At 39.0% G+C, this 17740-nt stretch overlaps 1 protein-coding gene across 1 annotated transcript in view; it reads right to left on the reverse strand.

Moving 5' to 3' along the window:
- Positions 1-11954: 11954 nt before the first annotated feature.
- The window catches only part of prdm6 (PR domain containing 6), a 183434-nt gene continuing 177648 nt past the window's right edge, over positions 11955-17740 (reverse strand). The window contains exon 5 of the mRNA XM_048593577.1: positions 11955-13282. Coding sequence (XP_048449534.1) covers positions 13168-13282 — 115 coding nt within the window. The 3' untranslated portion in view covers positions 11955-13167. The remainder of the gene's footprint in view (positions 13283-17740) is intronic.

Raw genomic sequence — 17740 nt, forward strand, 5'->3', positions numbered from 1 at the left:
TAGCAAAGGGTGTACTGAGGAGGGAGACTAAGCATTTGATTCTTTTTAAGTGGACATTACACCCAATTTGGCAGCAGAGCTATAAATCAGACAGCTTGTTGGAATGAAGTCTCCCCACCAGTTTTTGAGTGAGTGAAAGGGAGTAGAAGTTTAGTGTAGAGGCAGAAACAGGAGGGAAGAGAGGGAGAAGAGGTGTGAGGTGTCAGGTGGGTATTTCTTCCTTCTTAGGGCAGCTGCTGAATACAAAACGTGGTTTTCTTCTTTGTACTGTTTTGGTGAAAATGGCTAGTTGGTACATTTTCTTCCTCCCCTCCCCCAACTTGCAGCTGCACTCCTCCAATAAAAAGCACCCAACTTTTCCTTTCCAGACAGTCTCTCAGTTGTGGCCTGGGGTCTTTTGCCCTCCCTCCAAAACACATTGTAGTTCCTCCTCTCTGACCCCCTTGCCCACAAAAAAGGTTTCTTTATTTGTTGTTTGGATTCTTCTATTCTCCCTCTAAAAGATCTTGTAATTTCTTCTCTCTCTCTTTGCAGGAAAACAGTCTCAATCTCTGTCTCCCTTTGCACTCCAAACACAACAGTAAGCAATAAGATCCTGTGAGTCTCAGCAGCAATGTATTTGTAACAGCTGAGTCACTGTTTAATCAGCCTGACCAGCTCGAGGCTCATCAACTCTGCTGCTCTTCAAACCAAATAGTTCTCAGGGTATTGTGGGTCAATCCATAGCAGGTGGACTGCAGCGGTTCAAGAAGGCAGCTCACCACCATCTTCTCAAGACAAGTATGGAAAGGCAATAACTGCAGCAACACCCACATCCCACAAATGAATAAAAAAATCTGAGAGCTCCCACTGACCCAGTTCTCCTCAATTCCCTATAGCTAAGCTCTAGGAGCTTATGACTGTGATAACCAGATTTTCTGGTGAGAGGTAATCTCTCTCACATACACATACTTTGGTCCTTCATTTTTTTTAATGAAAGAAAGGAGCTCCGCATTTCTGAGAGGAGATTTTGCTCAGGTCTCCCTCAGATATGCAAAGCCATACCTTCATTCTGACATTTCTCTTATAGTGTAATCCACACCGACTTTCCACAGCAGTCAGCTGTTTAACGACCCTGATAGCTACTTTGACAACTGTTGTCAACTGTTGTATAAGGTAGGTGGGTAAGTTGAGTGTTGCAGTGGTAGCGTCCCTACCCCTGGATCGGAAGGCCCAGTTCAAGTCCGACCTGCTCCAGGCACGTTCTCTCTCTGTCTGCCTGGGTTTCCACCAGATGCTCCAGTTTCCTCCCACAATCCAAAGATGTGCAGGTTTGGTGGATTGGCCATGCAATATTGCCCATAGTGTCCAGGAATGTGCAGGTTAGGTGATTGGCCATGGTAAATACAGAGTTATGATGATAGGGAAAGGGTTTGGGTCTGGGTCCGCTGGAATGTTTTTCAGAGAGTCAGTGTAGGACTTGATGGGCTGAATGGCCTCTTTCCACACTGTAGAGTCATACAGCACAGACACAGACCCTTCGGGCCAATTCGTCCATGCCAACCAGGTTTCCCAACTAAACTGGTCCCACTTGCCTGCATTTGGCCCATATCCCTCTAAACCTTTCCTATTCACGTACCTGTCCAAATGTCTTTTACATGTTGTAACTGTACCTGCCTGTACCACTTCCTCTGGCAGCTCATTCCATTTCTGCACCTCCTTCTGTGTAAAAAAGTTTACAATTCCGTCATAACATAAAAAATCAGAAATTGCTAGAGAAAATGAGCAGGTCTAGCAGCATCTGTGGAGAGAAAACAGATTTAATGTTTTGAGTTCAGTGACCCCTGCTTTCACTCCATAGATGCTGGCAGATCTGCTGAGTTTCTCTGGCAATTTCTGTTTTGTTTCAGATTTCCAACCTCCACAGTTCTTTGTTTATTTTGTGTCTCATAACTTTTCTGAGTAGGTTGATTAGAAATATCTATAACATAGGTGTGATGTTAGTGTGCTGGGAGGGTGGAGTGACAGATGGGTGGGCATGGGGGGTAGGTGCCAGGTGGCTAGATGCCAGGATACAATGTGGAAAGAAGGGCAGATAAATGATGCAGAATCTAGGATAGGTCAGGGCAGGCTGGAGAAATCACGTCTACGGGGATGCGAGTCTGTGGGGATTGGGCCTGGGGTATTTAGGTCCAGTAGCAGAGAGCATTGAGTAATATTGGCAGAGGGATGGGAAAATGGGTGGTTGGGTCTGATTGCAATGATAGTCAGGTCCTGCGCGGATGGGGGAGGGTCAATCCTGGCTGGGGGAGGGAAGTGTGGTCACCTGCAGGGTGCAAAGAAGGGGCTGGACACATCATAACCTTGATTCTCAGCCTTGAATATACTGAACAACGCAACCTCTATCGCCCTCTGCAGTAAAGAATTTCAAATAGTTATTCCCTCTAAGAGAAGAAGTCCTCATCTTTGTCCTAACTGCCATTACTCTGAGATACTGCCCTCAGGTCTTAGATCCTCCCACAAGGGGAAACAATTTATCATGGGGAGGCAATGGTCTAGTGGTATTATTGCTAGACGATTAATCTAGAGACCCAGATAACGCTCCAGGGGCACAGTTTTGAATCCTGCCATGGCAGGTAGTGGAATGTGAATTCAATAAATACCTGGAACTAAGAGTCCCAGGACGGCCACAAATCGATTGTTGGAAATACCCACCTAGTTCACTAATGTCCTTCAGGGAAGGAAACTGCCATCCTTACCTGGTCTGGCCTACATGTGACTCCAGACCCAGCAATGTAGTTGAATCTTAACAACCCTCTGGGCAATTGGGGATGGACAATAAATGATGGCCTGGATGGCGATGCCCTAATCCCATGAATGAATTTTAAAAAAAATCTGCGTCCACTCTGTCAAGTCCCATAAGAATCTTATATATTTCAACAAGATGGCCTCTGACTCTTCTAAACTCCAAAGAGTACAGGCCCAAACTACCCAATGTCTCCTCATTAGACCACCTTTCCATGCCTAGGATCAGCCTATTGAACTTGCTATTGACTGCCTCCAATGCCAGTATATATTTCCCTAGGTAAGATGGCCAAAACTCTTCACAATATTCCAGGTGTGTTCTAATAATTGCCTTGTATCATTTTAGCAAGACTTCCCAATTTCTTATAGCCCATTCTCTTTGAAAGGAAGGCCAACATTCCAATTGCCTTCTTTATTACTTGCTGAACTTGTATGCTGGCTTTTTGTGATTTATGCATGTGGACTCCCCCAGAATGCAGACCATTATATCACCCCCAATCCCATGCGCTCTAATTGTATTTAGTGGTCTCCTGTGTAGAACCTTATCAAAAGCCTTCTGATGATCCAACCACCACAACCACTGATTCTCCTTTATCTATGCTGCAAGTAATATCTTCAAAAAATTTCAACACATTTTACAAACATGCTTTACCTTTCATAAATCTATGTTCAATCTGCCCAATTTTGCCATCCCTTTTCAAGTGTCCAGTTATTACATCCTTTATGATAGTTGCTAACATCTTCCCAGCTATTGATGTCAAACTGACAGGTCTGTAGTTCTCAATTCACACCTTTCCTCACTTTTCCCTTGTTGTACATTCAGTTGTCAACTGTTCCATCATTCTGCTAATCTTACCTCTTGACACTTTCATGCACATTGAACTTCTCAAGTGGTATCAAAATGCCACCTCAACTAAAAGTAAAACTGATAGCTCCGAAAGGGATGAGGGGGCTGAGGGATGAATGCTAATAATTTCTTGGTAAACACCTTATTTTGGTGAAGTCAACCATTTGACTTCAGATTCTCATGGCGATGAGAGTTGAGAAGAGATAAAAAGTCAAATGGAAATCCTTCGTGTATTGAATGGCAATTTTTAGCTTGTCTCATGGGAGATCACAGAACTGACGAAAAGCTGCTGCTGAGAAGCTAGATAAAGAGCATTGGCCAGGTTTCTCTGCTCTATAGTGAAGGATGAGGAGCAAAAGCAAAACATTCTATGGTGAAAACAAATTTACCAGAGCTAACTGAACAATTCAATAGGTCAGACAGAGTAATCTCAGGAATTCTGGATCATCAGGACAGTCCTCACCACAGGAAGAGAGTGATTCATTAGTGTGTGCCTTCCTGGTGATAATTGAATCTTGAAGATTCAGGCAAGTAGAACAATTTAGAGTCAGACACAGAACTTGGAGTCATAGAAACAAATAGCGCAGAAACAGGCTCTTTCGCCCATCTAGTCCATGCCAACCAGGTTTCCTAAACTGGACTAGTCCCATTTGCCAGCATTTGGCCCAAATCCCTGTGAACCTTTCCTATTCAACCTGTTCAAATGTCTTTTTAATGTTGTAATTGTACCGACCTCTGCCACTTCCTCTGGCAGCTCATTCCATATATGCACCTCCCTTTTCAAATCTTTCCCCTCTCACCTTAAACCTATGCCCTCTAGTTTTGTATTTCCCTTCCCTGGGGAAAAGACCTTGGCTATTCACCTTTTCAAAGCCCCTTGGAGCTCACTCAGGCTTTTGACATGGGCTGGAAGGGGATGAGGTGAACCTTGACTGGAAAGCTAGGAGTCACTTTAAGACTTTTTAAAAAGAGTTCCAAGAGATGTGGGTATCGCTGACAAAGCCAGTATTTGTTTCACATCCCTAATTGCTGTGGTATAAGGAAATTGGTGTAAGTCATGAAGAGATGTGATCACATGACTGACATCAGTAAAACAGAAGCCACCACTCTAGAATGAGCATATGAAGAGATGCGTCTTAGACAATACACTGGAGAGCTGTATGCAATAACCTACTACGTACAGAAATGCTACAGTACATAAGGTGTTAAATAGTATACCTAGAAATAAGGAGCAAACAGCTTTAGGGACAGTGTATGTGCAAATACCTACCACCTGAAACACTCCAGAATAATATTCAATTTGTAGGTAGCAGTATTGGTTTAAAACACAAGATAAAACTACTGTCCTTGAGAAGGGGACAGTGAGCTATCTTTTTGAACAACTACTGTCCATCTGGTTTGGATACTCCTATGCTGCTGTTAAGAAAGAAGTTTCTTGATTGAGATCCAATGAAAATGATGGAATAACAATAGCCAAGTCAGGATGGTGTAGGGCTTGGCAGGGAACTTGCAGATGGCGCTGTGCTCAAGCAGTTTCAGTGCTGTACAGGAGCACTGGTGAATTGCTGCAGCACATCTTGTATATAGAACACATGGCTGCAAATATGCATTAGTGCCAAAAGGAGTGAATATTTATAATTAAATACTTAATCATGTTAAATCAACCCTTTATTGCTACATATTTACCAGAACATGGTGTAGAGTAAAAGAATTTTGTTTGGAAAATTCTTGTTACATTAGTTAATTAATGCAAAACTTGCCTCATCCTTTAGTTTGGAGTATCAGTTGCCTTTAATGAATACTTGATTAATGTTGATTTTAGTTTTGTTGTTACAATAAAAATCTAATAAAGTGAAAACGTAACCTTCAGTTCTTTCTGTTGGTATTGTGGGAATTCCCTTATTTTGGGGTGGCACGGTGGCTGAGAGATTAGCACTGTTACCTCACAGCACCAGGGACCCAGGATGCTCTTTGGAGGGTTGGTGTAAACTTGATGGGCCAAATGGCCTGCTTCCATGCTGTAGGGATTTTATGATTCTAAAAGTTGCCAATCACTTCAGGACTTGCAATTGTGCATGTTTTGATTCTTTATTTACCCTATTGTCATTCCTTTTGGTCTTGCACAATCAAAACTATACAAGGCACTGATCAAACCACAGCTAAAATTCTGTGAACAGTTTTGGGCCCCTTATCTAAGGAAAGCTATTCTGGCTTTGGAGGCAATCTAGAGAAGAATCATTAGGCTGATCCCAGGTATGGAGGGATAGCCTTGTGAGGAGAGATTGATTAGTTTGGGCCAAAACTTGGCTAAACTTGTATAAGACACCAGCTTGGCTTCAGCTGGGGTATTTTGTACAGTTCAGAAGAAAATGTGATGTGAAAAGAAAAGGTTTTCACACAACGAACTAATTGGGTCTGGAATGCACAACCAAGACGTGTGATGCAATGAAGCTTTCAAAAGGGAATTAGATTATTATTTAATTAGAAACAATATGCAAATGGAATGTGGAAATGGCAGAAGAATGGCACCAAATTTTTTTGGAGAACTGGGGATGCAGACACAATAGACTGAATGATCTTCTCCGCTGTAACACTTATGGCATTCTGTGAACTAGTTTAACAGCTAGTCACCTGTGAACGTATCTTCGTTGACAACATTGCCATTAACAAATAATTTGGACAGAAAGGAAATCTTATGGATTCAACCAGTTACAATATTAATGAACTTTAAAATTGTTACTCAGAGATCTTGCCATCCAGTTGCATTGAAAAAACTCTGCCCTATTTTGCTGACAGTTTTCAGGAACGGAATTATTATTTACTAAGAAAATACAGCACCATGATGCTGTGTAATACCATAATTATTACTTCTGGATTTTGAATATGATACTTATATTTGTAGTGTGCCTATGGTAAAACTAGGGAACATACTTACAAATCCAATAGAGAATTCAGATGAAACTCTTTATCCAAAAAGTGGTTAGAATATGATACTTGCTACCATGTTGACCAGTTGAGACCAACAGCATGGACGCCTTTACGGAGAAACTGGTTTAACACATGGAGGGAGAAAGCAATAAAAGGATTTCTAATATGTTTAAATGAAACAGTGTGGGGAGGAGTTCATGTGGAGTAGAAACATCAACATAGGCCAGTTGGGCTGAATGAACTGCTTTTTGTGCTGTAGGTTCATTGTAAGTTTCAAAATGAATGCACACGACTAAACAGACCCAGTCGCAATAACTTTCTACACCTACAATTTAGACAGGTTTAATGGAACAGATCATACATCTTTTGTAAATCTTTTCTGATTTTCCTTCCCAATGAAATCAATGGGATGAAAGTTGAGCAGGTCCCACAATGTGGAGGTGATCTGTTCTGCCGGATTTCTGTGATATCAGTGAAGTAAAAAGGTCAAAGTTATGAAGGGTCAAATGGCTTAAATTCCACGTGAGGAAGGAGGAAGGAGGCATGCTATCTTCTGGGGTGATGTCTCCAGTGGGCAAATGGCACCTTCCATAGACAACACACTGCTCCCTTCAGCTATTTAAATACGTTTTGTATGTAGCGAGTGAGCTGCTAAATTCAACATTTGTCCACATTTCATGTTATGGGAGCGAGCATGCGTGTGGGTGGGAAGATGATGGGCTGAGTATCCTCTCTATTTTACATGGGATCTCTCAGCCACAAACACCCCCGGTTGTGCCCATATAATATTCAGACACATATCAGTCTAGTACAAAAATGTCGAAGTCGGTGCATTAGTGTTTCCATGTAATGTAGAATAAATAATTGTATTTTTGACAGTTAATTCAGCCAGGAGCATCATACCATTTAAGCCAAAAGGTTGTTTCATGATTAATAAATTTAAAGATCTCTAGTATAGAGTCATAGAATCATACAGCATGGAAACAGACCCTTTGATCCAACCAAACCATGCCGAACATAATCTGAACTAAACTAGTCCCACCTGCCTGCTCCTGGCCCATATCCCTTTAAATGTTTCCTATTCATTTACCTATCCAAATGTTTTTTAAACATTGTAATTGTACCCACGTCCATCATTTCCTCTGGAAGCTCTTTTCATATGTGAACCACCCTCTGTCTTCCCTAGTCTTGAAGTCCCCCATCCTAGGGAAAAGACAACTACCATTAACTGTGTCTAACCTGTCATTATTTTATAAACTTCTATAAGGTCACCTCTCAACCTCCTACGCGCCAGTGAAAAAAGTCCCAGCTTATCCAGCCTTTCTTTACAACTCAAACCATCCATACCCGGCAACATCCTAGTAAATCTCCTCTGAACCCTCTCCAGTTTAATAATATCCTTCCTATAACAGGGAGACCAGAAATATACACAGTATTCCAGAAGAAGCCTCACCAATGTTCTGTACAACCTCACCATGACCTCTTAACTATTATACTCAAAGGACTGAGCAGTGAAGGCAAGCAAGCCTTTTTAAGCAGTCTGTGACACAAACTTCAAAGAATTATATAGCTTACTTCTAGGTCCCTCTATTCTAAAACACTACCCAAAGCCCTACAATTAATTATATAAGCCATACCCTTGTTTGTTGTATCAAAATGCAACGCTTTGCATTTACCCAGATTATACTCCATCTGCTATTTTTCAGCCCACTGACCCATATGATCAAGATCCCTTTGTAATCTTAGAAAACCTTCTTCACTGTCTAATATGCCACCAATTTTGGTGTCATCCACAAACTTACTAACCAGGCCTTCTATATTCTCATCCAAATCATTTGTATAAATGACAAACAAAAGAAGACCCAGAGCCGATCCCTGTGGAACACCGCTGGTGGCAGGCCTCCAGTCTGAAAAGCAACACACCAACCACTACTCTCTGTCTTCTGCCATTAAGTCAATTATATATCCAATTGGCAAGCTCACCCTGAATCCCATGTGACCTGACTTTACTAATTAGTCAACAACATGGAACCTTGTCGAAGGTTTTACTAAAGTCCAAGTAAACAATGTTCACTGCTCTGCCCTCATCAATCTTTTTGGTAACTTCCTCAATAAACTCAATCAAGTTTGTGAGACATGGTTTACCTTGCACAAAACCATGCTGACTATCCCTAATCAATTTTTGCCTTCTAAATGTTCAAAAATCCTATCTTTTATAAGCACCTCCGGCAATTTACCCACAACCGAAGTCAGACTCACAGGTTTATAGTTCCCTGGTTTCTCCTTACAACCTTTCTTAAACAAAGGTACAACATTAGCCACCCTCCAGTCATCAGGCATCTCACTCATGCTTAGATTAAATATTTTTCAAGGGATCTCGCAGTTTCCTCCCTTACTTCCCACAACGTTCTGGGATACATTAGATCAGGCCCTGGAGATTAATCTACCTTTATTAATGATCCTTTTGCAACCAGAAAATGTAACTTCACACAATTGTGGACTGAGTGTTGGAGTAATAAAATGAAATGAATGTACAGCTTATAAAAGTAATGATATGGAATAAGCATTCACTGTAATATGTCATTTCAATGATCTTGACGCCAATCATAAAATGCTTTCCATCTATGTTATTTGATTTCATAAATTATTTTTAAATAACTTCTAATTGAATACCATGTTTGCATTCACTGAGAAAGGGAAATATAAAAGAGGATTATGTGTCGATAATATTTTCCATTATTACGTAAATATCAATTATAACTATTTTTATCGCAAAATTTTTAAAATATTTGTTAACTTACAATAATCCTGAAATACAAAAAGTAAATAAATTTCATTATGTCTGTAAATCTTTTAATCGCATGAGCTGAGGACGTTCTGCATAATTAAAGTATTATGAAGCTACAATGTAAAATGATTTGGTGACGGTTTATAGTATAAAGGCAGATACATGAAGTTCAGTGTTAATTAAAATTTGTTCCTATAATTTTAGGGATGAATACACAAACCATTTTTATGTAGCTATTATTATGCAAGATAAAGAACAAGACAAGATAAAAGGGAAGGGTTGCTTTTAAGTAAGTGTTTATTGATAAATCACAGTCACTCTGTTACCTCCAGAGAGTTATCTTTCTCATTGCCATTAAAGACCTCTTCCACTTTGCAGCTCTTCCTCATTGTTTACCACCAAAATCAGAGCTATGGGACTGCTCACAGTGAAGAGTGAAAACCATTAATTATTATACCAGTAATAAAAAAAACTTTCTTGGTTTGTTTATAAAGTTGTTGTCACTGAGTCCACACAATGCATCCAAAATTGATGTGGCCATCTTGAAATCACTGAATGCTTTTGTTTTATTCGGTGATAGATTGTATCAAACGATAATAAGTATTCGTCTTTAAAATGGTAATGTGTAATCCGTGGTATATATTAAATTGAGCTTTCTTTTTATTCCTCTATCTTTCCTATAGACTGACATACTAAAACATATGTACATAATGCAAGTCATAGTAAAACACACTAGATCTCAACATTTTTAGCTCAGATTAGGTCAGTGTATTGATTTTATTTTTTTGTATGATGTTACTTTCTTAAGGAACAATATTGAAAACAATGAGCTAGAATTTGTTCTGGCTGTGTTTGCTTAACATTATGAAAAAGAGTCCTGCTCATATTTCAACAGAAAATGTTCAGAAAATAACTTGTGGTAATAAAATTTATTCAGGATAATTAATAATTGAATGTAAATTAATTTAAAACCATTAAACAAAAGTTAATCCATAATAAATCTTTTTGTATCATCTAGGGTTGCTAATCAATGACACAATATATACTTTGCACCATTTATCTAAATAAAACATGAGTTGATACCGCTGTTTTTAATTATTTCTAGTTTGATCATGTGATACTTCTTCCATCGTTGCTACCACAACTGATGATTAATATCCAAAACCTATTTCTGAAGGAGAAAGGTATGCTTTTGGTCAAATGTTACATATAAGCAAAAATAATTCATCTCACTCAGTCTCTTATCGTATGCTAATCATTGTATTTTTCACATGTTATTAATTTTATTTTTGTTTTTGGTTTATGATAGTTTTACATTTGCCAACTATCATGCCAAGCTAGTTCCATTGCTAACTTCTGAGTCATTCAAGATGTGGTCTGTGAGTGGTACATTGTAATATGTCATGTATTTAGCATTTGTATCCAATAGGGTATGGAACTATGATCGATTGTTAATGGGTAATTGAGTAGCATCCAAAATTCTGAATGACTAGCCTGTAGTCATTAATTTCTGGCACCAATCAACTTATTAAAAAAGACTTCTTAACAAGTAAAGCACAGTATTATACATAATAGTTTGCAATTCCCGTCAACAAAAAAAAAGGCCTGCGAGAAATTGTTTGCAAAAAGCAGAAGTATAAAGGTTTAGCCTTGATCATTTTTATAGTGGTTATGATGTAGTAAGGATATACCACAATAGGACAGTTACTAGTTGCAAAAGAATGAAGCACTTTCTTGTCTTTCAAAGCATAATTCCTACTATATGCTTACTATAGAAAAAGCATAACATTAGTACTTTTTATGTTGAATGTTAAAATTCAACCTTCCGTTTTTTTTGGTTTTTTATTAGCTCTGGCTACCAGGAGATTTGCTGTCAAAATCCAAAAATATACAAATTGAGTAAAGTAAAATTGCATTGTCACAAATATTTCTTTCTTCATTTGAAGTAAACTTCAAAAAAATCAGAAATATTATGACAGCCAGCAAAGGATCTAAACACAGTGACCTTGCCCTGTGGTATACTAAAAAATAACCCTCCTGGCTTTTGTTCCCATGTGAAGTGCTTTCAATGATATCTGATTGCTCAACAGTCATGCATAGCTAAGTGTTCTGAATATCAATCCATTGGCTAGTGTTTTGCTGCTTCAACGATGAAAGTACCTTTTAAGACATTTTTATGCACAAGATTCAGAATATAACTAACCGTGGTTATTGTATTGAGTGAGATCCTGTTATTATTGGGGTTTTTTGGCTTTAAGTGTTTGATATTAGTCATTCATTGTATCTAGCAGTAAATGGAAATGCGAGGTGCAATATTTAGGAGTATGTGCTGGATGTTTAACACCTATTGATACATAAGTAATTTGTTGCATTTTTCTCTGTGGCTTACTGTAGTAATAAAATCAATGAAAACTTGTGTGTGAATAAAATGGTGAGTAATGTAATTAATAAACAATATTTGTTCTGTGCAGAGGATGACTTTTGAACATGTCAACATTCTAAATATATTATTCAATAGCTAGACATATCTTCCGAAGGTGCATTTGTGCTGCAAGAGGAGGACTAGAACACCAATGCCATTTGAATGAAGTGACAGAATCATGAAGCTTCTCTCATGCCAAGTGTATTATGCATTCTTTGAGTTACAGATATACCAGAATGACCAGTGTGGCTCACTTTTTCCAGACACACAAGCATTGACTTCAGTACTGGGAGCAGACTCATACCAGTCACATCATTGACCAAACTTCATTCACTTTAGGTTGATTTCAGCATTGTAATGGAAGTCACACAACATGAAAGTGTAGACAGACCCTTTTGCTTGGAACATATTTGATACTACGAATTCAGTGTTGTCTTTCCTCTGCAATTTAGATGTTCCGGTTCCAAATTGCTAATTTAACAAGTGTTAGACACATTTTCATTAGTTTTACATTAAGTTTGGTGCTCAAAAGTAATAGATGTGTTTAGGAGAATTAATCATGCAGGATAATGTAATCAAAAAAGGCATTTCACCCATAAACCAAACACAGGCTGAATTATTATTCTGCCAGACAATTTATGGCCAAATGTTTGTTCCAACTTACATATGTGCCTCTGATATAGTGGTTCTGCTGGCAGACAGGTTGGCAGCTGTCCTACAGCAATACATTTTCATTAAATGTTGCTTTGATGCAGTTTTACACTTTGAATGTCTGATCAGTAAAATAGGAAGATTGTTTTATTTTTGAAAGGTGTAGAATACTGAACAATGCAGAGAGCCATAATTGGACAAGGAAAATATACTGAACATACCTCTGTTTGTATTTTACAATGAATCTGGGACTCTTTAATTCAAAATGCAAAGTTTTGCTTTTCATGTTACCATGTAGACATTACCACTGGAAAAATTGAGAAAGAATCCGTGTTCCTCAAGTCATGCTTAAAAAGGTGCAATAAAACAATGTGCATTCTCAGTCACAACTGTGGATTGCTGAACCCACTAATTAATATTTCTTTCTAGCTTTGGTATTAAATATCAGTTAAAAGGTTCTTAGAAATTCTGGGCATAAGAATCTATGCAAGTCTCCTAATTTTTGACTTTGTCCATTGAAATGAGTCGTGTCTCTAATCATAAATAAATAATCTTTTTTTTTCTGGTCGCCTTTTCTCTCTCCCCATGCCAAGATCAATATCTTTAAACATCTTACTTATTTTGTTACTGCTTTTGGTTTTCTGGGACTGATTGAAAGTTGCTCAGAGGAAATCTTTGGTTTTGCTTAAGTGTCCATGACATTTAATCATGACTTTCCTTGCAGTTTAATTCCAGCCAGTCAATCAGTTAATCCACTTCAATTGATTCTGTGCTCTCTGTTATTGGCTTGCATTCATTGGGCATCCGCTGGTGCCGACTCAGCTGCGTGGCTTGTGTGAAGCTCCGATCGCACTTCTCGCACCTGTGGAGGCAATGATAAAATTGAGACAGGGAGCTACACATAAACGGTGACGGGCATATTCTCACCTCGACTAATCTGAACAGACACATAAAAGTGGTTGCAGATTTTACAAGGCTCCCGGGGTCTAATTGGAGGCTACTCCCCACCCTTGATTCAAGTGACGGAACAAGGTCTGTTTGATTCAGAACAGAGGAATCTGTCAATAGACTGGGAGGAAGGTGATTTCTCATGAGATGCCTGTCCTGTTGTGGCCCTGATCACTGTCAGTTCAAATAGATAAAGAACAAAAAGAGATTTTCAGGAGCATGCCATCAAAGGAGCAGGCTGTCGGATGCTCAAGAGCCCTAGGAGAAATTGATGACAGACTAAATCTCACCTTTCAGTAATTCAAAATCACATGGAAGGAGCTGTAAAGGGCATCAGCCTCAGCAAAATAGCCTCAATGCTTAAATATAGAATGATGCTACAGATATCTTGAAAGATTTTTTTTGATTTCGAGATTATCTTTCAGCAACATTCAAGAATGCTTCATTGCTGAAAACTATAACATAAAATCTCAGTTTTTTCACACAATTCTAACATTGGCTGCAAGCTGCCAATAAAATTCCTTTTCTTTAAAGATTGTGCATTCTAAGGTACTGGTATGTGACTGTGTTTGTTGTTTGTATACAAATATCAAGTAATTATCCAAATATTATGTTTTATCATTGTAAAAGCAGAGATTGGTAAGCGAATGGTGGAATTGGCCAGGGTTTATCAATATTTTTATAAGGTCTATCAAATCACCTTAGTTAACAGGTCACAAAGGCTTGTGCTTAAAATAAGAAAATAGGAAATGAGTTAATCTTGTGCTGCATGTCTGTGTGGTTGCTGGGTGCATTTTGTGTCAATTGAAGTCAAAGAGCACACTTTACACCTGTGCCAATCTTTTCTCCCACTAAAATGTATACAAAATGAGAATAATGTCTGTTATTGGCAATATAGAATTTGTATTATACAGGAGCAAAATCTCACCGAGATATTCTGATGAACCAAGGTCACGCAATTCCATGGAAAGGTTATTTAAAACACCAATTCTCCACAATCCCATTTTTAAACAAAATGACTACAAGCACCAATGTATCTTTTTAAATATTTGTCAACCACATCATTCTACCTTGTCAATAAATACATCAATCTCTTGTGTAGTTAGAAATAAATCGTATTTACCTATTAAGCCAATAGGTACTATCCAGCTTCAGTCTTACATCTGGTAACAAATTGCATAGTTTATTAGGTTTAATCTAAAACTAGTTCCAACTGAATTTCCTTCACATTCGTAATGCATTATGGAAACCAAAATTCAGCAGGGATTAGACATTTAAGTAATAAATTCTGTAGAGAATTTAGGGAAACTTTCTTACCCCAAGTGGAAATGTTCAAATAACTGGCATAGATACATTTAAGGGGCAGTTAGATAAACACATGAGCAGGAAAGTATTAGAAGAATACTAAGATAAGGTTAGGTGAATAAGGGTGAGAGGAGGCTCATATGGAAGATGAACTTTGGCACAGATGTGTTAGATTGAATGGATTTTTTCTTTGCTGCAATACGATGCAATTTGCAATTTGTTCTGTCATCTCCAGTGGGATGTTATCACCAGATACACATTACCCTCCCTTCCCTTGTCAGCAATTTGCTGCAATCTTTCCCTCTGGGACACCCTCTCCTCCACTCTCAACATCTCCCTACACCTCTAGAGCACCTTCCATGCAATCCCCTGTAGAAGGTGCAACACGTGCCTGTTTACCTCTCCCCTCCTCACTACCCAACGTTCCAGACATACCTTCCAAGTGAAGCAGCAATTTGCCTGCACTTTACTCAATTTAGTCCACTGTATTCATTGCTCACAATGTGGTCTCTTCTACACTGGGGGTATGAAATGCAGACTGGGTGGCCCCTTTGTGGAACACCGACGTTCTGTCCACAAAAATGACCCCGAGCTTCCTGTTGCCTGTCACTTCCACACACCATTATGTTCCCTGGCCAATATTTCTGTCTCGGACCAACGGCAGTGCTCCAGCGAGACGAGGCTCAAAGTGGAAAAACAGCATCTCATTTTCCACTTGGGGAACCTGCAGCTTTCAGGACTCAATATCCAGTTTAATAAGTGTGGACACAGAAATTGCTTTAGAAACTCAGGAGGTCTCACAGCATCTGTGGAGAGAAAGCAGAGTAAATGGTTCAGGTCCAGTGACTCTTCTTCAGAAGTTCGTTGTTTTGCGTTGTTGTCTTTTTTTATTTTAATTTTGTTACTGGTCAGTATTTACTTTCCATCCCTATTTGCCTGAGGTGGTGGTAGTGAAGTACCTTCTTTTACTGCTGCAGACGACAATGCTGTTAGGGCTGGAGTTCCAGGATTTTAACCCAGTGACATTGAAACCTGGATAGTGAGTGGCTTGAAGTGGAATTTTCAGACAATGGTGTTCCCACGTGTCTGCTTCCTTAGTCTTTCTATATGGTAGTGGTCATGGGGTTTCATAGGTACAGTCTAAGGAGCTTGTAAGTGGTACACACTGCTGCGACTGAGTGTCGATCATGGATTGAGTGAATGTTGTGTCAGTTAAGCAGTCTGCTTTATCCTGATGGTGTGAAGCTTCTTGAGTGCTGTTGCAGCTGCACTTATCCAGGCAAGTAGGGGGTATTCCATCACACTCCTGATTTGTATCTAGTAGATAGTGAGCAGGCTTTGGGAGTCGGGGGTGAGATACCTAGCTTCCTATATCCTTTAAAATAAATGACATCTTGCGGTGACGTATTATTAATGACGGTAAAGTCAAAACTGAGTTTCCTGGTCTATGAACCTTTCATCATTACATAAATATGCATGGGACATCCTTGCCTTTAGTTTCTTCAAAACTACAACCATCAAAAACTAAAAGGTGGATTTACCTGATGTTGACTCCTGACTATCAACAATTTCCATAGTTACAAGAGCAGGAAAGAGGATAGGATCTGTTTTACTGGGCCTCCCCCTTCCTCTTTTCACAATGCCCCAGGCTTTCTAGTGCATTTCTGAAAATTTGGCCAGCTTTATATGAAGGCCTTACAGAGACATTTAAATGAAGCAGCAGGAATGTTTGCAATATCACTTTCTTGGTTAAATGCTGATGACCAACATCAAGACAATATGGTACTGTGCTCTGTCCCCTCAAAACTGGGTGAACAGGCAGTTTCTAGAATTCTTGAAGGTAGGTTGAACATGGTCAAGTTTGTTTAACTGACACCAGGTCCTGGTAGAAGTCAGTCTAGACCAACAGAAAAAGAAATCTTAGTGCATCCATATGTCATTCACTTTGAATAGGTGGGTGGAGCGATGTTTGTTCATTTTGAACTTAGGTGCATTTGTACAGATTTAAATCTATGTAAACATTTTACTTCCAAGATCTTAAAATCAGTAGTGCTTATGGAAATCTATAATCAAAAATGATACAGTTGACTGTATATTTGTTCTCTGATAAAGATGGCTAGCCAAGATGTTGACCTATCCTCTCAAATTCCCACTGTATATTTCTGGCATTATTGTTTTTATGATAGATTACAAAGCAATTCAAACATATATGTATTTTCTTCTTGAGCAAGTTACAAGGGAGGTGCCTTTGTAAATCAGAATGACTGAGTTTCTCTCCATTAGCTTTTGTATGCAGAGAAAATAATGAACAGCTGCTTACCCAAAAACTGCTCCATGAAGGCCATAAATGATGTAAGAGGATGGTCGTGGAATAAAATCTCACAGAAGGAGTGATGCAGCCTCTCTGTGGAATTGTTAGGAAGCAGTTCATTCAAATGGCATCTGAGCAGTAAAGGGTTAACCATACCTTTACTCTCGGCACCAGAATTGAGTTTGTGTGTTAGAAGCGGGTGTTAGAAATTGATCACATGGTACTGGGACTTTGATTCTGTAGGGTTTATAAAGATTTCCTCTGTTATGCTATGTAATTAGTTATGTTTAATAAAAATTGTTAAAGATCACTCTGCAGAGTATTGACCCCATCATAATGCATGGTGGCAATGATGTTGGACTCAAAGAACCAGAGAGAAGCAGCAAGGAACATCCAAAGTGAAACTCACCAGCTGTACAATGTTACAGGTGAAGCATAGGCTTGTCTAAACATCAGAAGTGACTTAAATACATGGAGAAGCTTAGCTGCAACAGGAAGCAGCGAACAACAGATGTCAACACCCATCTCAACACCAGACTAAGTAAAGTCTGGGCAAAAGCTAAAAAACAGTGCAGGAGAAAGTCCACAGTGATGAAATTGGCAAGTGACAAGGGCAAAACTAATTATGCACAGTGAGTAAAAGGTGTATCATAGATCGGAGAACTTGAGGATGGGAAGAAATAAGCACTCAGAAAATTCAACATTGGCAAGTGCACCATGAAACAGAACATGATCAATGCCATTAAGGAACCATTC

This window comes from Rhincodon typus, chromosome 3 (assembly GCF_021869965.1).
Source record: "Rhincodon typus isolate 14 chromosome 3, sRhiTyp1.1, whole genome shotgun sequence".
NCBI lineage: Eukaryota > Metazoa > Chordata > Chondrichthyes > Orectolobiformes > Rhincodontidae > Rhincodon > Rhincodon typus.